The sequence below is a fragment of the Amphiprion ocellaris genome, chromosome 4 (genome assembly GCF_022539595.1).
Source record: "Amphiprion ocellaris isolate individual 3 ecotype Okinawa chromosome 4, ASM2253959v1, whole genome shotgun sequence".
Taxonomy (NCBI): Eukaryota; Metazoa; Chordata; class Actinopteri; family Pomacentridae; genus Amphiprion; species Amphiprion ocellaris.
In genome coordinates, this window is record NC_072769.1 from 5,414,492 (window position 1) to 5,437,848 (window position 23,357).

At 45.0% G+C, this 23,357-nt stretch overlaps 2 protein-coding genes and 1 pseudogene across 14 annotated transcripts in view; all 3 read right to left on the bottom strand.

The window, feature by feature from the left end:
• LOC111568891 (calpain-2 catalytic subunit-like) overlaps positions 1-23,357 on the bottom strand; it is a 32,056-nt gene that overhangs the window by 444 nt on the left and 8,255 nt on the right. For 2 of the 13 annotated variants that reach the window (XM_055010108.1, XM_055010116.1), the window contains exons 5-18: positions 11,451-11,619; positions 6,525-6,608; positions 6,371-6,456; positions 6,177-6,251; positions 5,943-6,103; positions 5,073-5,407; positions 3,642-4,099; positions 2,335-2,371; positions 1,641-1,845; positions 1,318-1,379; positions 1,166-1,234; positions 994-1,072; positions 318-434; positions 119-177 (exon numbers count right to left, since the gene is read on the bottom strand). In XM_055010108.1, coding sequence (XP_054866083.1) covers positions 119-177; positions 318-434; positions 994-1,072; positions 1,166-1,234; positions 1,318-1,379; positions 1,641-1,845; positions 2,335-2,371; positions 3,642-4,099; positions 5,073-5,407; positions 5,943-6,103; positions 6,177-6,251; positions 6,371-6,456; positions 6,525-6,608; positions 11,451-11,619 — 1,996 coding nt within the window. Of the gene's footprint in view, positions 1-118; positions 178-317; positions 435-993; positions 1,073-1,165; positions 1,235-1,317; positions 1,380-1,640; positions 1,846-2,334; positions 2,372-3,641; positions 4,145-5,072; positions 5,408-5,942; positions 6,104-6,176; positions 6,252-6,370; positions 6,457-6,524; positions 6,609-11,450; positions 13,548-23,357 lie in introns of those variants that run through there. The other 11 variants (XM_023270758.3, XM_055010110.1, XM_055010112.1 and 8 more) reach the window with 11 other exon arrangements.
• LOC111568892 (putative nuclease HARBI1) lies at positions 8,966-10,944 on the bottom strand (annotated as a pseudogene).
• Positions 13,562-23,352, bottom strand: LOC129348770 (uncharacterized). The gene is made up of 2 exons (XM_055010106.1): positions 18,048-23,352; positions 13,562-17,222 (listed from the first exon to the last, which is right to left on the bottom strand). Exon 2 carries the CDS (start codon positions 16,817-16,819, stop codon positions 13,778-13,780), a length of 3,042 nt encoding a protein of 1,013 aa, XP_054866081.1. The 5' UTR covers positions 16,820-17,222; positions 18,048-23,352; the 3' UTR covers positions 13,562-13,777.

Here is a 23,357-nt window from a genome sequence, read left to right on the forward strand (position 1 = left end):
GAGGAGAAGAAGAGATCAGTGATGATGTCAAGGATGTCAGGTGACAGGATAAGCCAATCAGAAAGGTTAAATGGAGCTAAAGGTTCAGGACTAGTCTAACCAGTCTGGGACGGTTTACCTGCTGCAAGTCCAGCTGGATCCGACCCTGGTTCTGCTTGTCCAGAGTCCAGAACATCTCTGTGGAGGAAAAGATTCTTTTAGGGGCTGCACTGGAGATCAGATGATCAGATCATGTGATCAGATCACATGATCTCATCGTGTGATCAGAGTGTTTTTCTTTTCGGAGTTAGAATTGTTCTTCTGAAGCTTGGACTCACTGAAGAGCATCTCCAGACGGATCAAACAACCAATGAAACAGTCGAAGTCGATGGAGAAGCTGCTGTCAGCGTATCGACCAACGATCTCCTGGATCACGGCGCTGTTCACCTGGAAACCTGGAACACATGGAGAACTCTGCTGGAATCACGAGAACCACCTTCTGAAACTGAAGGAACCTTGAATCCTGTTAGACCCGAAGCCTCCAGAACATCTGGACCTCCAAATTAAACCCCAAATACAGAGGTTCTTCCTGAGATCCTTCAGAACCTTAGTGTTGTTTCAGATCGAAGAGGACCATTCAAGGACCTGGAATGTTCGAAGTGAGACTAAACTTCAAGACTGGAAGCAGGAAAGGACAACGCCTCCCGGAGAAAGTTCTAGAGTAGACCTACCGACAACTGTCCAGTTGTCGGTAGGTCTACTGTAGAACTTTCTCCAGGGGACGTTCTCCTCTATGGACTTCAAGGACCTGGAACTCTGAGGGTAGAACTCTGATCATTAATAAAGTTACTGGAGATGAAGAACCTGATGGTTCTTAGGAGGTTCTGGTAGAACTCTGATCATTAATGAAGTTTCTGGAGAACATCAGCAGAACTTTTGAGGACTTCTTTTAGAATGTTTTTGGAACAGAGAATGTCTGGCTTGGCCCTCAGACGGTTCTTTAGAAGTTCTCACCAGCTTCAGCCAGAGCTGCTCTCATCTCATGGCTGCTCATAGATCCAGAATCGTCCGAGTCATGGTTCTTGAAGATCCCCTGCAACAGAAGAAGGAGAACCCGATGGAGGATTTAAGAACTTCAGACCCACAACAGAGTCACAGTTTGACCTTGAGGTTGTGACGTTCTCACCAGGTATCTCTGGATCTTGTTCCACAAAGTGTGGAACTCCAGCAGACCTACAGTGGAGCTGCCATCTGCCTGAGGAACGGTTGAGGAGCACAACGTTCCCTGATTGATCAGTGATCAGTTTTTTTTATTGATCGGTGATGTCTGAAGGATACATCCAGCAGACTGATGTTGCGGCAGGTCTGCAGACTGAAACCATTAGTTCGAACATCAGACCCTGAAACACACGACTCAGTTAGAGGTCTAGGTGTTGGTGTTCATAGAGGTCTAGATGTTCATAGAGGTCTAGATGTTTATAGAGGTCTAGGTGTTCATAAAGGTCTAGATATTGGTGTTCTAGGGTTCTAGATGTTGGTGTTCATAGTGGTCTAGATATTCATAGAGGTCTAGATGTTGGTGTTCTAGGGTTCTAGATGTTGGTGTTCTAGGGTTCTAGATGTTGGTGTTGCTGTTGCTGTGTTTGTCATGATGTTCTTACTCTGCTTCACCACTTTGTCCAGAATCTTCTGCAGCTCGAAGGCTGAGATCTGCGAGTCCTGAGGAAACAGAAGGACAGAAGGTCGGCGTGGAACCTGGAGGTGAGGAGGTGAGGATGAAGAAATAAACAGTGTTGTTACCTTTCCAGAGATCTGAGCAAAGAGATGTTTGAAGTGAGGATCCACGTCGTCCTGTCGAATGTCACGCTGCAAGAAACAATAGAACGGTTCTTTATGTTGCAGGAACACGTGGAAATATTGTTAATGTTCTCTCGAGGTTTTCTATTGTTCTTTCTTTGGTTTGTTTTATTTCCAAAGATCTCCTTGTTTGTCTTCAGTGGTTCTCCTCCCTCTGTGGGTTTTCCCTCCTTTTGATTTCTGCCTTCATTGGTTTCACCTGAGAGTCAGCTGTCAGCATCTGAGTTCTACCTGAGTTCTACCTGTGGTTCTACCTGTGGTTATACCTTAGTTCTACCTGTGGTTCTACCTGTGGTTCTACCCATGGTTCTACATGAGTTTTACCTGAGTTCTACCCATGGTTCTACCTGTGGTTCTACCTGTGGTTCTCGTCTCCTGGTTCCTGCTTTCAGCTTCACGTTGTTGTTTTCATGTTTATCTTGTGAACTTCTGGTTCAATTCTGAAGGTTCTCTGTTTTTTACCCTCTGAGAACCGACCTCTGAAATAAAATGACTCACCTCCTGGATGTCGGCGTCCACGTCCTCCTCCACCGGGCTGAAAGAAGCAGAGAACAGCTTTAGAACATGGAGGACTGGAGATGTTCTGGTCCAATCAGAGAACAGCTTTAGAACATGGAGGACTGGAGATGTTCTGAAGCCAAAGATCTCAAACATCTGGATCAAAGCTGATCAACTTGTTTTCTAACTCCATCCTGATTCTTGGTTCATCAGAACATCCAGAGATGTTAATTTAGAAACAATATTCTTAATAAGTTGAGTGTTCCTGATCAATAATTAATCAATAACAGGAGTTAATCTCAGTGGACATTTGTTCTGTTCTGATGTTTTAGTTCTCAGACTCATGTAGGTCCAGTTCCTCCTAAACACCCGATTCTGGTTGGAGGTCATGAAGCTCCCCAGTAGGGGCTTTCGACCAAAGAGCACCAGGTGCTAGGTTGGTTCAAAGTTGAGAGCCAGTGCTTTTTTGGTTCAAATCTCGTGCCGCCCCAGAACGGGTTTGTGTTTCCATTCGGAAGGAGCAAAGCTGGAGCTGCGTCATTGCACCACCACAAAACGTGTGTACGTCACTGCGTACGTAGCCGTTCAACAGCGTTCGCGCCGTACGGAAACCCACACAACAACAATGGAGGACTTCATTGGAGTGGTGTTCATGGCTTTGCTAGTGTGTCTCGCCATCGCTGAACAGCAAAACCTTCTGTTAGGGGTTACCCATCGGCGTCGCCGTTACAATGCCCGGCGATCACGTTTGAGAAGAAAGGTAATTATCAAAGACGTTTGGATACTTAACAGTAAACGTGCTAGCGTTAGCTTAGCTACTTAGCTTCGACTACGCTTGCATTGATTACTTAGCGGTTAAACACGCGCAATAAGTTGATGATCATATCTATGTTTATCTTTTTAGATGTTTTTAGATGTCACCCCGCCCCCTGCCCGTGACATGCTCAGCTCTCAACTCTGGCCATGTCTGGCCCAGCAACGAGTTGGTGCCCGAAAAAGCCCCAGTTTTTGGAGCCTGGAGCCGCAGCTCCGGTGGTGGAAAGACAAAAAGCAGGCGCCGAGTCGGGCACTGGCTCCGACTCCGAACGGGCTCCACCCCGGTCGAAAGCCCCTACAGGAGTCTTTGTCATGGTGCCCACTGCTGGCTGAACTCCCACAATGCTCTCTGCTGTAGTCTGACTGACGCGACCCGCTGTTCTGGTTCTGACCAGTGTTCTGTTCTGACCCATGTTCTGGTTCTGGATCTAACCCAGGGTTCTGGTTCTGACTTGCTGTGGGTGTGTTCTGGTTGTGGTTCTGGTTCTGACCTGCTGTGGGCGTGTTCTGGTTCTGGATCTGGTTCTGACCTGCTGTGGGTGTGTTCTGGTTGTGGTTCTGGTTGTGGTTCTGACCTGCTGTGGGTGTGTTCTGGTTCTGGTTGTGGTTCTGGTTCTGACCTGCTGTGGGCATGTTCTGGTTCTGGATCTGATTCTGACCTGCTGTGGGCGTACTCTGGTTCTGGTTGTGGTTCTGGTTCTGACCTGCTGTGGGCGTGTTCTGGTTCTGGTTCTGACCTGCTGTGGGCGTGTTTCTCGGTGAACACTCGGAGGATGAAGCTTCCTCTGCGGTGCGGTTCGAAGGTGGACGGGACGATGACGAAGTCTCCTGGCGGCAGCTTGAAGCGGTCGCAGACTTCCCTGAGGTTGATGAAGGTCCGACTGCGAACTGCCGGCGCCGACCTCAGCAGAACATCTGGACCCAGACGGACGTTGGAGCGACCTCGGTGCTGACCAGAAGAAGACATCAGTCGGACCTCCTGCTGCAGCTCAGTCTGTTAATGAATGAACTAATAAACAGTTCTGTTCTGTCTGACCGGAACTGGAACCTGAACCTGAACTTGAATCTGGACCTGAACCGTCCACAAAACAGAACCATAATGATCCCCATTAAACTGACGCGATAACTTTCCTCCATCTTGTTTTCATGCTGCCGGTTTTTATCAGACATTCATTATTCTGGAGTTGGAAGTTCGTTGAATTCTAAATATTGACATGAACTTCTAACCCTACCCTAGCCCTAACCGCTAACTGCTAACCCTTCTCCTAAACCTACCCTAACACTAACTGCTAACCGCTAACCCTACTCTAACCCTACCCTAACCCTAACTGCTAACCCTAACCTAACACTAACACTAACTGCTAAGCCTACCCTAAAACTAACTGCTATCCACTAACCCTGCCCTAAACCCACTCTAACACTAACCGCTGACTGCTAATATTAACAATAACTGCTAGCCCTACCCTAACCCTGACACTAACTAGCCGCTAACCCTACCCCAACCCTAACCCTACCCTAACACTAACCGCTAACCCTACTCTAATGCTAGCCGCTAACCACTAAATGTACCTTAACGCTAGCTGCTAACCGCTAACTGTAACCGTTCATTGTTCTTGTTGAGCTGCAACAGTTGTATCTGGACAGACGTTTGGTTCTCCTCAGACTGATCCAGTGAATTATTTCTCTTTCTGTCTGAGAACCTGAAACTGATCCAGGATCAGAACCTGAAACTGATCCAGGATCAGAACCTGAGGTGTCTTTAAGACCTGCGCTCATGTTTTTATGTTCCTGACAACAAGGTTCCACCACAGAACAGGAACTGAAATGTTACCATGACGTTGAAGCTGAAAAGCTGAAACATGATTTTAATAAAGTGTTCTATGTGCAGAAAAACGAGACGTTCGCTACGGATCTGAACTCACCTGATCAGGAACCTGCAAGAAAAAACACAAACAGACGTTAAGAACATTTAAAGAACCTCCTGAGAACCATTTAAATGGATAAAAACAGAGTTTCAGTTGGAGCTTTAAATAGGTTCCATCAGAACATTTCAAACAGAACGTGGAGCTGGAACTGTTCTTCAGGACCTGGTAGACGGAGAACCCGATGGTGTTGAGTTCTCGTCCAAAGCGTCGTTCTCTGCGACCATCTTTCTGTATGAGACCGATGAGAACTGTGCAGCCATCCTCACCATCGTGAGGATCGTCGTCTACGTTCTGCAGCCGGATCAGGAACTGAGGGTTCGAACAGAATGTGGCTGCAGAGACACGGGAAGATCTGTCAGTACGTACAGAACATATAGAACATGCAGAACATACAGAACCAGTTTCTAAAATTCTTGGAAAAAGTTGTTGCTGCCAATTATGGGATTATCTACTGGTGGTACTGGTTCTCACTGGGTTCTATACTGGGTTCTATACTGGTTCTACTGGATCTCACTGGTTTCTGTACTGGTTCTACTGGTTCTCACTGGGTTCTACACTGGTTCTAGTGGTTGTCAGTGCTACATTTCATACAGTTGATCACAGTATCTTATTACAGAGTGGAACATGTTGTTGGGATTAAAGGAACCAAACTAAATTGGTTTAAATCATCCAGAACACGGGTTCTAAATCATCCAGAACATGGGTTCTAAGGTGTTTAGAAGGTGTTGGTCCAGATGTTCCAGATTTCTAATGAGGAATGTTTAGAAGTTCTAAAGGTTCTGGAGGAGGTTCCACAGCTCTAATCTAACAAGTGTTTGATGGTTCAGAGGGTTGATGGTAGAACCCTATGGTGTTCTGGTTCCGTACCGGAGTAGTTCCTGCAGCCGCCGGCGGTGGAACCGACCCTCCACACGCCTTCGAACTCGCTGTAGCTCCAGCGGTGGAGGTGGTCGCTGCTCAGCGTGTCGGGCGTCAGGTTGCAGATGTCGAGGTGGGAAAACTGCTGCAGGAAGTCTCGGTAGGACATCCTGTGGAGAGACGACATGCTCTAACAAGGAAATACCAAGAACAGTTCTCCGGCAGTAGGGGACGTTCACCAACCAGAACTCTCCGTCGTCAGCGGGACGATCGAGCCGGCTTCGCTCCTCCGGCTGGACTCCAGTCCATTCAGGGGAACTGAGGAGGAGAACCGGGTCAGAACCAGCAACAACCAAATGACACCAGACTGAGACGGAACCGGTAGAACCCGTTGTCCCGTCAAATACCAACAACAGAGAACCGGGTGGATGACTCACTTGTCGCTCCAGGCGCCGCTCCACTCCACCTGACCCCAGGGGTTCCTGATCCGGACCAGCTCCACTGGAGAACCCAGGTGATGAACCTGCACAACGGAAGCACAGCTGTAAACATCTGGATGCCCAGACCGGAATACTTCCCAGAATGCCTCACCTGCTCGACCGCTGTGATGGAGTAGGCGTGGCCTTTGACCAGCTTCTGAGGTGTGATGGCCTCCGTCTCACGAGAGTTGGAGATCTGGGAGGAACCAGAACTTAATTCAGGTTGAACCCAGCAGAGAACGTTTCAGAGATGATGTTTAATCCAATCCTCAGATGTTAAATTTTGGACTAATGTTGTCTCCTCATACTGAGGAGGTTCTCAGTCATCAGGTCCTGGAGATGGAAGGATCTTCAGGAGAAACCAGTTGGAGGTTCTGGACGACGTTTCTAGAAACGTCTTCCAACAGTTGGTTTCTCCTGAAGATCCTATGATCTCCTCATCCTGTAGATGGTTTTCTGTCTCGTTTTTCTCATTTTGTGTCTCATTTTCTCGTTTTGTATCTTGTTTTTGTCATTTTCTGTGTAGTTTTGTGTTTTTTTGATAATTAATTCCATGTTCAACAACTCCAAAAACTTTCTCTGCGCTTCTGTTCGCTGTTTCTGAGCCATGCCACATTTATTTCATCATGGTATTTCTGCTTGTTTGTAGATGTTTTTCTGTTTCCATGTCTCCTCTCTACTCTCCTCATCATCTGTAGATGTTTCACCATGCTAGATGGATCTCCAACAACTTGCTGCTCTGTTCACTGTTTCTGAGCCATGCTGCATTTATTTATTGATCCAGTACCTTTGGTTTTCCTCTCATATTACTGTAATTTTTAGCAGGTTTTGGGGCATTTTGAATCATTTCAACAATTCTGCTCAAATTTATGCCATTTTAGACAGTTTTTAAATCATTTTTGCACACATTTATGTCATTTTGGGCACATTTTGAGTCATTAGAATTTTTAAAAACATTTGCTGACAGGTTTATGCTGTTTTTGACCATTTTTGAGTCATTTTAAGTGAGTTTGTGTAATTTCAGACAGTTTTCGAGTCATTTTTGACCATTTTATGCTGATTTTGCACAAGTTTATGTCATTTTGAATGTGAATAATTACAGCTAAAGAAAGATGTTTCACCATGCTAAATGTATCTCCAACAACTTTTAAACAGTTCTGGACATCTTGGGTCCGTTTCACGAAGCAGGTTCAACAAACTCTGAGTTTAACCCTGAACTCTGAGTTGATCTACTCTGAGATAGAAAACTCAGAGTTTTCGGTTTCACAACGGCTGATTTGAGTTGGTTAAATCAACTCAGAGTAGTTTCACCCGGAGTTAAGCGCGTGCACCACAACTCTGAAAAGCCAGTATCAATGGAGCGCCGATTCGACGAGTCACCATGGCAACGGGGAAGCGGAGGACTACACCGCTTGAATTGGAAATCTTAATGCGCTTATATAGCGAGTTTGAACACGTTTTTAGAAAGAAGTGCAGCACCTGCAGCTGCAAAAGAGAGAGAGACGGTGTGGTAGAACATTGCTGCCCGGGTCAATGTGTAAGTTTAAATCACTATAATATTACAGGGGAAGACTATTAAGTTCATTCATTTAGGTGCAATCCTGCAGGGGAGAAGCGCATGTGGCAGCAGCTGAAGATGAAATATAAAAACATTGTTCAAACAGGTAAGAAGTCAGCATAATCTCATGGAGCTACCTCATTTTGATCATGTTTTACATTGTAAAGTAGCCTAAATGTTAGGTGGCTATTTGTCTGTGCAGTGGTTTTACCCCACACACAGCCTAAATGTCTGCATCCATATCACGTTCTGTTAAACAATTAAGCCTATTTAAACTAACACAGACTTCTACTCAGCCAACAGAAAGAAAGCAGATGCCTGTAAATAGGGAGGTGGCCCAGCACCACCACCTCTAACGGAGGCAGAGGAGCTGGCCCTAAGCCAGAATTTGGGAAGGCCAGTGGCTGAGGGAATCCCTGGAGGGAGATCATCCTCTGAGACCACCCCCCAAGACACAAGTGCTTTTATAAAATGTAATGTGTGTGAGTGTGTGTGTGTGTAGCCCATGTATATGTATATATGGAATGTTTTCAAGTATAGTCATACAAATACTGATTTCTCTTTTGGGTCTTTTTTCTTTTGGCCCAACAGATTGTGATGGTACTATCTGCCTGGTGGAGCCCCTTCACACCACAACAGACCTTGTAACTGTAAGTAGGCAATACTCCAAATATTTTGCCAAATGGTAGTTTAAGTCAACTGAAACATATCACTCATCTAGGATGAAGAGGATGAAACTGTGTCTGCTGCCTTTACAGAGGGGGATCCAGAAAGGCATACAGAGGTATGTTACTGATAGTTCTCTTCCCATTCACATTTCTTAACATTCTGGTGGAATATAGACTGGCATTTAGCCTACACTGAAGTACTGCACATTCTCATCCTTTTTAACAGAGCATGGCTGGACAGCAGCAGGATGGTCCCTCAACTTCCACTGCACAGATTGACACAGTGAGATGGATGTTCAGTAAACACCAGACGTTCATTCTGTGGAATTCATGTGCAACTGTATAATTTAATGTCCTTTATGTATTCCCAGTTACCAGTAAAACAAATATACAAAATCCACTTGCTGAGAAAAATACAAAAAACACATAAAGAAATGCAGTACTTGGACCGCCAGATTAAGAAGGCAGATCTGGAAATTGAAATACTGGAGCACAAGTTAGAGGTGGATGCAGGTCACAGGTGAATTATGTTAACTACTGGAACATTAACTAAACTAGCTCTTTTATTTGTAGGAAATAAAGAAGACCAAATGAAATGTATGTCATGTGTTTATTTCACTGCTGTGGTGGTGATGATGGAGACTTAAACTCTGCAGTGGTTATTGCATATGGTGTCTCTGACTGCTCTGCCATCCTGGAAAGCTGGCAGGTGGATGAGGTCATCATCTGGGTCTTCAGTTTGTAGGGCAGCGTGTTGCTCTCCTCTAATAGTGGTAATATTATGAAGAACAACACATGCCACAATAATATCACAGGCCCTCTCAGGGGTCACCCTGAGGTGATGTAGACACTGGAAACGGGCTTTCAGCAGGTCTATGATCATCTCCACCCCGGCTCTCATCTTGCAGTGAGCCCGGTTGAAGTTCTGTTGGGGGCCTGGTTCAGGGTCAGGGTATGAGGTCATCAGACTAGGTTGGCATGGTAACCCCTGTCACCCAGCAGAAGGCCATCAAACTCTCCTGTAATGTATAGTGGATACATTAGAGTATATTAAAGGAGGGAGACAAGTGAATTATATTGTTAAAATCTTTAGGATGCCTACCACGTTGCAGTCTGTAGCTCAGGTTAGACTCTCGAAAAATCCTCGAGTCATGAACAGACCCAGGCCACTTGGCCTCCACATTGGAAATGATGTGTGCAGCATCACATATGATCTTGACAGTGAAGAGAATGACAGATGTTGAACTATGATGCAGTCTTTAACATTTTGAAACCGTAGTCAATCTACCTCTAACCTACCTGCACATTTATACTGTGAATGGACTTCCTATTCACATAATCAGCTTCATTATATTTGGGAGCTTTGATGGGGATGTGTGTGCCATCTATGCAGCCAATCACACTGAGAAATCCTAAAAGAAATTAAATTTACTAATCACAGTCTGAGGTTGCAGCACAATGTCATTAACTGGATATGATTTAAAATTAATTTAACAGATCTCTACATCATTCACCTGCAATCCTGTGGAACTCCTCCTTGATGGCTCTGACAGGTTTATGTCCAGGGAAAACCACAAAGATGGTAAAAGTCGTTTCAGGGCCAGACACACTTTTCTGACCGTCCTGCATACAGTGGCCTTACTGAAGTGCTCTGCATCTCCGACGTTGTATAAAAAACTCCCATTTGCAAAGAACCGCAGCGCAACACACAATATCTGCTGGGACGTTAGAGCATGACTGCGGCTGGTAATGTTGTATATGTAAGGACGGAGTAGGTTGTGGATGTAGGTTATGGATTGTGATGTGAAACGGTACCGTTCAAAAAGATAACTGTCCGGAAATGCCAAAACATCTATGCGCGGTCTGAAAACAATCTCCCGACGAATATTTAATTCTCTGCACAGTAATCCTGCTCCTTCATCCACTGGATCGTTAATAAAAGGACGTCATTTTGACACACGGCAGAACTAGACTTCGCCAAAACTCGCCATTTGACTGAATGAATGAGGAAATGAAATGGCGTGTGTGGCTGAAAGAGGGCGGAGACTGAGAGAAACTGGAGGTTTACTGAGATAAACCTGGTCCCGACCAGGTTAGAGTACGGTAGCTGACCGAGAGTTTAAGTTACCTCTCTTTTTGTGAAACAGGGTAAAGTTACCCCTCTGTCTCTGGTTTGAGTTACCTCCCTTTGTGAAACGGAAAACTCTGAGTTTCCCTCATTTCAGGGTTAACAAACTCAGAGTTTTCACTAAACCTGCTTCGTGAAACGGGCCCCTGAACACCCTTTTGGACTGTTTTGGGTTCATTTTGTTTGAGTTCCTGTAATTTCAGACAGTTTTTGAATCACTTTTCACCATTTTTTAGGCCCATTTTGTACAAGTTTATGTCATTTTGGACACATTTTGAGTTGTTTTGAACGTCTTTTCTCAGTCTTTCTGTGGAAACACTACCTGCAGTTCAACCTGGAAACCCTCTGAATGTTTAGGAGGAGGAAGGTTTACATGAAACAGGTGATTTAGAGGAAATATGGGAACGTAAAGCTCAGGTTTGGTTCATTTTCCTGATGGAAATGTGCTGACTGTGTTCTTCAGTTCCTGGTTGATGATCTTTAGGGTTCTACAGAACAGATGCTGAAGTGTTTCAGGAGATCAGAGGTTTAACTGGTGGACATCTTCATTTATCTCAGAGTTTAACTGTTTCTTAACTTCACTTATCTCAGATGTTTAGCTGGTTGATATATTCTTTTATCTCAGATGATGTGCAGCTGTTGCTCTGAGCATTAGAAGCGTTAGAACCATCAGGAGGGTTTTACGTTGATGGAGCAGCCCAGCAGCGAGCCCAGCCTCAGGGCTTTCCTCATGATGTTGAAGAGGAACGGCGGCGCCTCCTGCAGGTCGTAGCTCTCAGCGATGCCGCCGGTGAAGTCCTCGAAGCCCTCGATGCTGGAGCCTCCATTCAGAGATTCATAGGAGCCGTTGAGCCTGCACACAGCCAGCAGGGACAAATAATAAAATAACAATAAATAACCCTCCATCAAACTGTATTTATCTTTATGAGGTTATATGATCAACTGAACCACTGGTATTATTCTGTTCTACCACATTAGTCCCATACAATGCCAGGCTGGCAGCTGCCAGATCTAGATAGTGCTCTCTCTCTCCCTCTCTCTCCTCCTCTTTTTCCTTTTTTAGGTGTTCCTTGGAGTAATTGCTGCGCCAGGTGTTTCACATCACCCTCATCAGCCAGTTCAGGAGCAGGTGGAACGCTGCCAATCAGACCTCACTCTCTCAGCCAGACGCTACTCACCTCTCAGTACCAGATCATGATACAGCCTGTACTGGTTTTCTCGCACACTATAGTTTAAAGTTCTCTATTGCACGTACTTGTAGTAACATAGTTTGTCTTCTCCCATCATAGTTTCGGACCTGCCTGCTCCTGCCTGGTCTCACCTGGATTCTTCACCATCTCCTCCACTCAGGGTTCATCCATCACAGCCGTTCCTTGGCGTCCTCTCCATACCTACCTGCCGTCTCAAGTTCTCTATGGCAGTGGTTCTCAACTGGTCTGGGACCCACCATAAAACTGAAATGACAAGTCGTGACCCAAACAATATTTCTCCAAAAATCAACAATTTATTGATTGAGCGTTCGAAGACAAAACTTGTAAACCTGAACTCAAGTACTTCACAACAACTCAAAATCAAGCAGCAATACTAATTCAAGTACTGAGGACTTTGAAACAAGTAGAACAATAGCCTCAAGTAGTTCTCAGGATATATAAAAGTGCATTTTTTTTCTACAAAAAAAGTGCAATTCAACAAAACCAGTAGCTTCTCATAATACTGCACAAGTCTGCAGCATTGCTGTTGTAGCTGGAGAAACTATGTATAGAAATATGTGCAAAAGAGTCCAAAACATGAAAACTGATGAAGTGCATTCAACAAATTATTAAAGTGAAGAAATGCTTAATGTTCTGATCAATCTCAAAATGTAAACACAATAAAACATTTTTCAAAGGGCTTAACTGTATTTGAAAGCCAATATTTGGGGGAAAAAATACTGTGCAATATTGAAAGAAAAGTGTGTTTTTAAGCACTTACAAATAAACAAAAGTCACAAGTCACGATAAAAGTACTGCAGAACTACATGAAGTTCTAATGACTTAGCTGAGGATGCTTTTTGGCCTTTACAAGAGTCTCAAAATCTGGCTGTATGCATGATAAAGCAACTCTGAGGTCATGCTCAATGTTCAGTTTATTTCGGTATTTTGTTTTCAGCTGAACAAGAGCTGAGAAGCCACATTCACAGAGGTATGTGGTGCTGAATGGTAGGAGGATTTTTACAGCTCGACTAGCAATGGAGGGATACTCTCTCATCACATCGTTGCACCAGAACTGGGAAACCCTTACCTCTGTGAATTTCTTTCTGAGAGTGCGGTCACATGATAGCTCCACCAGCTGACATTCATCGCTGCTAGGCAACGTGATGCTTTCCATGTTTATTCCAAACGGGTCGCGCACCCAGTCGTCCTCGGGTTGTTTATCGGGAAAGTAGTCGCTAAACCGCTCGAAAAGTTTATTCAGATGCGTGCTTTTGGACTCCTTTGTCTTCGATGTAGGAAAATCCATATTTAATGTACTCGCTGTCGTACTTGCGTTTAGCCATGCTGCTGTTGCTATGAAAACATGCAGTTTCTTCTACAGTAATACGAGTGTCCTCACCGGTCGCTGCTGACACGACGACCCCCTGCGGGTGCGGAGGGGAACTACAATGACTCGCCACTAAATTGGATTATCTTTATTTTTCTCTCTTTTTAGAAAAAGGCTCGCGACCCACCAAAAACGGCCCCGCGACCCACTTTTGGGTCGCGACCAACCAGTTGAGAAACACTGCTCTATGGATTTCATCCACCAGAGAGATAAGATAAGATAAGATAAAGTTCTTTATTTCTCCCCACTCCAGGGGAAATTTACATTGTTACAGCAGTTTTATTTACAATATATACAAGGGTGGCAAAATTTTTAACAGAAAAAATAAAAATAAAAATAAAGTTTAAAAGTGCAAAGATGTGCAGTGCAAGAATGTCTGTGCAAATTTTATGGTTTGGGGTGGTAATGATATAGTCCAGTTTATGTTAACATCAGCCAGTGATGCTGATGTTGTAAAGTCTTATAGCAGATGGGATGAAGGACCTGCGATAGCGCTCTTTCTTGCAGGGTGGATGTCTCAGTCTGCTGCTGAAGGAGCTGCTTAAAGACCCCACAGTGTCATGCAGTGGGTGAGAGGGATTGTCCATGATGGATGTGAGCTTTGACAACATCCTCCTCTCACCCACCTCCTCTATGGAGTCCAGGGAACAGTCCAGGACAGAACCAGCCCTCCTGACCAGTCTGTTTAGTCTCTTTCTGTCCCTTTCAGTGCTCCCTGCTCCCCAGCAGACCACTGCATAGAAAATAGCAGACGCTACCACAGAGTCATAAAATGTCCTGAGCAGAGTCCTGCACACTCCAAAGGACCTCAGTCTCCTCAGCAGGTGGAGACGACTTTGGCCCTTCTTGTACAGGACCTCTGTATTGTGTGTCCAGTCCAGTTTGTTGTTGAGGTGAACACCCAGGTATTTGTATGTGTCCACCATGTCAATGTCCAAACCCTGGATGTTCACCGGTGCAGTCCGGGGTGTCCTCCTCCTGCGGAAGTCCACGATCATCTCCTTCGTCTTACTGGCGTTGAGCTGCAGATGGTTTTGCTCACACCAGTCCACAAAGTCAGAGATGACCATCCTGTACTCCCGCTCGTCCCCTTCAGATACGCACCCAACAATGGCTGTATCATCGGAGAACTTCTGGAGGTGACAGCTCCCAGAGTTGTAGTGGAAGTCCGATGTGTACAGGGTGAAGAGAAAGGGGGAGAGCACTGTCCCCTGTGGGGCCCCCATGCTGCTGACTACCACATCAGACACACAGTCCTGAAGCCTCACGTACTGTGGTCTATTGGTGAGGTAGTCGATGGTCCAAGCAGCCAGGTGACAGTCTACTCCCGCTCCTTCAAGCTTCACCCTAAGCAGAGAAGGCTGGATGGTGTTGAAAGCACTGGAGAAGTCAAAGAACATGACCCTCACAGTGCTGCTGGGGTTCTCCAGGTGAGTCAGCGATCTGTGCAGCAGGTAGACCACTGCATCATCCACTCCAATGTTCGGTTGGTAGGCGAACTGCAGTGGATCCAGATACTGGCTCACCTGGGGACGGAGGTTCTTGAGGACGATCCTCTCCATGGTCTTCATCAGGTGAGAAGTGAGGGCCACAGGTCTGAAGTGGTTAGGCTCCCTGGGGTTCCTGGTCTTAGAGACAGGAACCAGGCAGGAAGTCTTCCATAACAGAGGAACCCTCTCCAGACTCAGGCTCAGGTTAAAGATGTGCAGCAGCACCTGACAGAGCTGGTCTGCACAGTCTCTAAGGAGTCTGGAGCTGATTCCATCAGGACCTGCAGCTTTCCTGGTCTTGATCTTTTTAAGTTCACTTCTCACCTGATCAGCTGTTATGGAGAGGCAGGGGGAGGGTGGCAGGAGGAGGGGTGATGGTGGTGGTGGGGGGTGAGACGAGGAGGGGTGATGGGGCTGTATGCGGAGTCCGGAGGTGGTAGAAGACGGGGATGGGAGGAGGGGTGCTGTTGGTGGTGGTGGTGGTAGAGAGCTGAGGTGTGAAGAAGGAGCTGGCTGGTCGGTGCTTTGATGAGAGGGGGGAGGAGTGGGAGCAGAGTCGAATCTGTTAAAGAACAGATTCAGCTCATTGGCCCACTCCTGGCCTCCTGCTGCAGCTCCCCTCTCATGGCCTCTGCTGTAACCAGAGATGGATCTCAGGTCTCTCCAGACCTCCCTTGTGTTATTGTCCTGCAGGTGAGATTCCATCTTGGTCCTGTAGCTGGCCTTGTCCGCCTTGATCTTCTTCTTTATCTCCTTCTGCACCCTCCTCAGCTCCTCTTTGTCCCCAGATCCAAAGACCCTCCTCTTCTCCTTCAGCAGGGCCTTCAGTTCCAGGGACACCCAGGGTTTGCTGTTAGAGAAACACCGTACTTTCCTGGTCGGTACGATGTTCTCTGCACAGAAGTTGATATAGTCCGTAACAGTGTCTGTCAGTGCATCAATGTCCTCCCCGTGTGGACCACACAGCACATCCCAGTCTGTGGTCTCAAAGCAGTCCTGCAGCGCCTCAGTGGCCTCGTCAGACCACTTCTTCACATACCTGATGGTGGGGGGTTGTTTCTTCACCATAGGTATGTAAATGGGCTGCAGTCTCACCAGGTTGTGATCTGAGTGGCCCAGTGGGGGGAGGGGTGAGGAGCTGTATGCATCCTTGATGTTTGCATACAGCAGGTCCAGGGTTTTATTGTCTCTGGTATGGCAGGTCACGTACTGGGTGAACGTGGGGAGAGTGGCAGAGAGCGATGCATGATTAAAGTCTCCTGAGATGATGATAAGAGACTGAGGGTGAGATGTTTGCAGCTGGGACACTACACTGTGGATGAGTTCACAGGCTGCAGCCGCATCAGCCGAGGGAGGGATGTACACAGTAATGGCTATTACATGTGAATACTCCCGGGGCAGATAGAACGGACGCAGACTGACCGCCAGTAATTCTACATCCTTAGTGCAGAGCTGCTCTTTAACGCTAATGTGTCCAGCATTACACCATCTCTCATTCACATACATCGCGAGGCCCCCACCCTTTCTCTTACCACTCTCCCTCGCGTTCCGGTCCGCTCTGACCAGATGGAATCCGTCCAGAGTTAAAAGTGAGTCCGGAGTGAGTTCGTTCAGCCATGACTCCGTGAACATCATGAGGCTGCTCTCCCTATACTCCCACTGCAGCCTGGTCAGCGCCGTCAGTTCTTCCATCTTATTCGGGAGAGACCTCACATTCCCCATAATCACAGATGGAACGGACGGCTTGTAGCGTCTCCTCTTCTCCCGACGCTTCAGTCCTGCCCGGCATCCTCTCCTCCTTCTGCGGAGCTCAGCTGGGATGTCTGGTCTCTCCCACGACGGCGGCCTGGCCTGGCTCAGCGCCAACAGCTGTTCCCGACTGTAAACAATGGAGCCATGGCTGAACGGGTCACCAGATGCGGATTTAAAAAGTTCCGAAAACAGTAGTAAACAAAGTAGGGAAAACGCTATTTGCACATCCATGTCTGTCCCGTACAAAAGCGTCACCCTACTTGCTGAAAAGAAAAACTTAAAAAGAGAAGAAAACTACAAAAATAACTAAACAGACCTAAAGTTAACCGGAGCTGCTGTAACTAGCTGCCGCTGGCACGGCGCCATCTTGGGACATGATACAGCCTGTACTGGTTTTCTCGCACACTATAGTTTAAAGTTCTCTATTGCACGTACTTGTAGTAACATAGTTTGTCTTCTCCCATCATAGTTTCGGACCTGCCTGCTCCTGCCTGGTCTCACCTGGATTCTTCACCATCTCCTCCACTCAGGGTTCATCCATCACAGCCGTTCCTTGGCGTCCTCTCCATACCTACCTGCCGTCTCAAGTTCTCTATGGCAGTGGTTCTCAACTGGTCTGGGACCCACCATAAAACTGAAATGACAAGTCGTGACCCAAACAATATTTCTCCAAAAATCAACAATTTATTGATTGAGCGTTCGAAGACAAAACTTGTAAACCTGAACTCAAGTACTTCACAACAACTCAAAATCAAGCAGCAATACTAATTCAAGTACTGAGGACTTTGAAACAAGTAGAACAATAGCCTCAAGTAGTTCTCAGGATATATAAAAGTGCATTTTTTTCTACAAAAAAAGTGCAATTCAACAAAACCAGTAGCTTCTCATAATACTGCACAAGTCTGCAGCATTGCTGTTGTAGCTGGAGAAACTATGTATAGAAATATGTGCAAAAGAGTCCAAAACATGAAAACTGATGAAGTGCATTCAACAAATTATTAAAGTGAAGAAATGCTTAATGTTCTGATCAATCTCAAAATGTAAACACAATAAAACATTTTTCAAAGGGCTTAACTGTATTTGAAAGCCAATATTTGGGGGAAAAAATACTGTGCAATATTGAAAGAAAAGTGTGTTTTTAAGCACTTACAAATAAACAAAAGTCACAAGTCACGATAAAAGTACTGCAGAACTACATGAAGTTCTAATGACTTAGCTGAGGATGCTTTTTGGCCTTTACAAGAGTCTCAAAATCTGGCTGTATGCATGATAAAGCAACTCTGAGGTCATGCTCAATGTTCAGTTTATTTCGGTATTTTGTTTTCAGCTGAACAAGAGCTGAGAAGCCACATTCACAGAGGTATGTGGTGCTGAATGGTAGGAGGATTTTTACAGCTCGACTAGCAATGGAGGGATACTCTCTCATCACATCGTTGCACCAGAACTGGGAAACCCTTACCTCTGTGAATTTCTTTCTGAGAGTGCGGTCACATGATAGCTCCACCAGCTGACATTCATCGCTGCTAGGCAACGTGATGCTTTCCATGTTTATTCCAAACGGGTCGCGCACCCAGTCGTCCTCGGGTTGTTTATCGGGAAAGTAGTCGCTAAACCGCTCGAAAAGTTTATTCAGATGCGTGCTTTTGGACTCCTTTGTCTTCGATGTAGGAAAATCCATATTTAATGTACTCGCTGTCGTACTTGCGTTTAGCCATGCTGCTGTTGCTATGAAAACATGCAGTTTCTTCTACAGTAATACGAGTGTCCTCACCGGTCGCTGCTGACACGACGACCCCCTGCGGGTGCGGAGGGGAACTACAATGACTCGCCACTAAATTGGATTATCTTTATTTTTCTCTCTTTTTAGAAAAAGGCTCGCGACCCACCAAAAACGGCCCCGCGACCCACTTTTGGGTCGCGACCAACCAGTTGAGAAACACTGCTCTATGGATTTCATCCACCAGAGGTCCTCCAGCATGAGCCCAGTCCAAGCATCAGCCTTAGATTCATTTTGTGATTGTTTATTGAAGTAACTTTGGATAGTATTTCTGTGCCCCACAGTTATAGTCTAGGTTGAGTTTCTAGAAGTTTACATTCGAGCCTATTGTTTGTGCTAGGGTTTAGAGTTTTGCAGTTTTTGTAAAGCTTTGCTTATCCTTTCTTGCCTGGATATTATCCACCGTGAGTTAGCGTCATAGTTTGTTGTTTGTCCTCCTCACCACTTGTTGTGTTAGAGTGCTTGTGTTAGAGTGTGTCGAGTAACAGTGTTGATTAGTTTCGATCTTTGTTTTGGCTTGTAATGAAATCAAAGTCTTGTGAATAAACTCTGTTAAACCGCTTCTGTGTGTCTGCTCCTTTCCTGCACCTGAGCTCCTTCTAAACCCGTAACATGCAATCATTAAAACACCGACTATAAGAAGACTAAACCTGATTATTTCTATTCTAACATGTTTACTGGTCATTTCATTCTTTCTTTTTGCATGTGAAATAGAAAATAAATATGATTTGATGTAAAAATGCCGCGAGTGACTGTATTTTATTTCTAGAGAATTATTATTTTCATGACTATTTCCATTGTAGATTCTCACTGAAGGCATCAAAACTTTGTGGAACTTCTTCCTTCTTAATGGGTTTGGGACCATCAGAAGTCAGGTTGGTCCACAGCTGACAGCTTTATTGGACAACTGTTACAATCCAATGATGGACTGTCATTTCTCTTAACTGATTGGTTAAGAGAAACGACAGTCCATCATTCCTTTAAGAACAAGGGGTCAGTTAGTCCAGAAAACTGCAAAAACTTTGAACGTATCCACAAGCAACCATCTAGGAACTACCCAGGAACCTACCAGTAACCATCTAGGAATTACCTAGGAACCTACCAGGAACCATCAAGAACTACCCAAAAACCTACCAGGAGCCATCTAGGAATTACCCAAAAACCTACCAGGAACCATCTAGGAATTACCCAGGAACCTACCGGGAACCATCTAGGAACTACCCAAAACCTACCAGGAACCATCTAGGAGCTACCCAGGAATCTATGAAGAACCATCAAGGAATTACCCAGGAACCTATGAAGAACCATCTAGGAACTACCCAGGAACCTATGAAGAATCATCTAGGAATTATCCAGGAACCTATGAAGAACCATCTAGGAACTACCCAGGAGCCTATGAAGAACCATCTAGGAATTACCCAGGAACCTATGAAGAACCATTAAGGAATTACCCAGGAATCATCTAGGAACTCCCTAGGAACCATCTAGGAACTATCTAGAAATCATCTAGGAACTACCTAGGAATCATCTAGGAACTACCTAGGAACCTACAAGGAATTATCTAGGAACTACCCAGGAATCATCTAGGAACTATCCAGGAACCATCTAGGAACTACCCAAGAATCTACCAGGAACCATCTAGGAACTACCCAAAAACCTACCAGGAACCATCTAGGAATTACCCAGGAACCTACCAGGAACCATCTAGGAACTACCAAGGAACTTACCAGGAAGTCCATCATTACTTTAACACATGAAGGTCAATCCATCAGGAACATTTTAAGAATTTTGAATGACTCCTCAAGGAACGATCTAGGAACTACCCAGGAACCTATAAAGAACTGTCTAGTTGGACCATCATTTATTCTCCAACAGGACAACAAGCCCAAACACACCTCCAGGCTGTGGAAGGACTATCTGACCAAGAAGGAGATGATGGAGATGACCTGGCCTCCACAGTCAACTGATCTAAACCCAGTCCAGATGTTTGGGATGAGATGGACCATAGAGTGAAGACAGAAGGACCAACAAGTAAGTGCTCAGCATCTCTGGAACTCCTTCAAGACTGTTGGAGAACTATTTCAGGTTCTACCTCATGAAGCTCATCCAGAGAATACCAAGAATGTTCAAAGCAGAAATCAGAGAATCAAACAGAACAGACAGATTTTCAGTCATTATTGGTCATTTTTAATTCAAAGTGAATCATTTTAGGAATCTAAAATATAAAACGTTTTGACTTATTTCACACTTAGTTTCCTACATAATTCCAGATGTGTTCATCCATGCTTTGGATGCCTTCAGTGAGAATCTACAATGTAAACAGTCCTGAGATAAAGAATTAAATGAGAAGCTGTGTCTAGACTAAAGACTGCTAGTGTGTCTGTTGTTGCTGTTTTTGTTTTCATTTTTTTCCTAGTAGTCCTTGGGCCAGGACCCAAAATTTCAGGTATCGGTACCACCCGAGGTGACCAATTCTTTTTGGTATTTTTAACTTGCTATATGTCTCTAGTTTGCATTTTGATATGATAGCCTTTGCAGACTCCCGGCTTAATATGTGTTATCACTCGTTTAATGGACATGCCCCACAATGAAATGCATAGGGCCTGAGCCAAAAGTCCTAACAACATAACAGGACAGAATTTGTTAGGATTTTTCCTCATTACGAAAAAATAAGAAACGCCACATGCTACACATCATCATCTGTATTAATAACTTTACAGCACAGAACAATATTATAACAAACTTGAGACTGAGAGATTTTGTTGCTATGGTAACAAGATATTCTATAAGCGGGACAAAACAATAGAATAGTGAAAGTTTGACAAACAGATTCGAAGTAAAATTCTATTGAAGATAAAACCAAAGGAAATAATACCACAGATCAAATACTTAGTTGGAAAATTGTTGAAATGGTTCCTAAAGAGAGAGCTCAGGGGGTCAGCGGAAGACATATTGTTTGAACTTGAAATGTGGTATGTCTTATAGTATTAATATTTTCCTGCCAAAAATTTTGCAATTTTGCAGTTCCGAGTGTGGGATGCTGGGAAATGTAGTGTTTGTCTACATTCAGTCAGAAATAGGTACAGCTTTGGTCACCTGACGTGGTACCAATATCTGGTCTGGCCCATGGACTATAGGTTTTTTCATTTTGAAACGGTTTTTCACATTTCTTCATTGTTATTTTTACATTTTTTCTTGTTTTGTGGAGTTTATTTGGGGGTTTGTTGTTTATTTTTTTAAGGGTTTTTCAAACTATTTTTGCTCTGACAGTTTTTACAGTGTTTCCTTTGCAGTGCTGAAGCTCTGTTTGCTTTGTAGGCGTCAGTGTGTCAGTGTTTACCCAGAAACACACACTAACACACACACTAACACACACTAACACACATTAGCACACACTAACACACACTAACACACACACTAACAAACAATAGCACACACTAACACACTCTAACACACACTAACACAGGCTAACACACACACTAACACAGGCTAACACACCCAGAAAACTGCTGCTGCTGCTCCACCCTAGAGACACACATTAACACACATTAACACACAAACACACACCCAGCTGCTGTTTTCTGGTTGGTTGATGGAATTGAGTCCCAACAGGAAGCTGCTTTGATGTTTTATGTGTAACAGTGTATATGTAATTAAATAATTCCACTTGCTGTAGTTTGATCGTATTTATTGTTGTTGGCTCGGTGGCGCCCTCTTTGGAGCTGTGGTGTGCGGCTGGCGTTGGTGGCACGCTGTCAGTTCCGGAGAGGCGTGCATGAGTGAGCCTGCTGACCAGGGATCTCTGTATTTTGCCAGGTACATGTTCTGTTTTATTAACTTGATTGTGTTCTATAAGGTATTGTATGGTTCTGCATGCTGTCAGTTCCGGAGAGGCGTGCATGAGTGAGCTTGCTGACCAGGGATCTCTGTATTTTGCCAGTTCCAGAGAGGCGTGCACGAGAAATAAACGGCAAAACAAGAAGACACGGCCTTCCGGCTTTTCTATTCAAACAAAAACAAAATACACAACGCAGAGTCGAGGGGTTTGAACCAGCCAGCGACCGAGTGTCACTGTACATGGTTACATATGCTGAAGGTTTTGTTCATTAAAAAGCCCATTAACTCTAACCCTAATGAATTTCTGTTCGGGGATTAATAAAGTTATAATATTGTATTGTAAAAACACTCGACAGCAGCTGCAGCTTTAGAACAGGAACAACTAAAAGCTGCTGAAAGTCGACCTGCTACAGTAAAACCTAATGTCTAGCGGAGGCCTTCTCCAGCTACATGCTAACATGCTAAGAGCGGTTCTTGCTTGGCGTAGGCCTTCTCCAGCTACAACATGCTAACATGCTAATAGCGGTTCTTACTTGGCGTAGGCCTTCTCCAGCTACATGCTAACATGCTAATAGCAGTTCTTGCTTGGCGTAGGCCTTCTCCGGCTACATGCTAACATGCAAATAGGGGTTCTTACTTGACGTAGGCCTTCCCCAGCTACATGCTAACATGCTAATAGCATGCCTTACTTGGCGTAGGCCTTCTCCACCTGCATGCTAACATGCTAACAGCATGTCTTACTTAGCATAGTCCTTCTCCAGCTACATGCTAGCATGCTAATAGCGTGCCTTACTTGGCATAGGCCTTCTCCAGCTACATGCTAACATGCTAATAGCATCTCTTACTTGATGTAGGCCTTCTCCAGCTACACACCAACATGCTAATAGCGTACCTTACTTGGCGTAGGCCTTCTCCAGCTACATGCTAACATGCTAATAGCATCTCTTACTTGATGTAGGCCTTCTCCAACTACACACCAACATGCTAATAGCATACCTTACTTGGCGTAGGCCTTCTCCAGCTATATGCTAACATGCTAATAGCGTGTCTTCCTTGGTGTAGGCCTTCTCCAGCTACATGCTAACATGCTAATAGCGTGTCTTACTTGGTGTAGCCCTTCTCCAGCTAATGCTAACATGCTAATAGCAGTTCTTA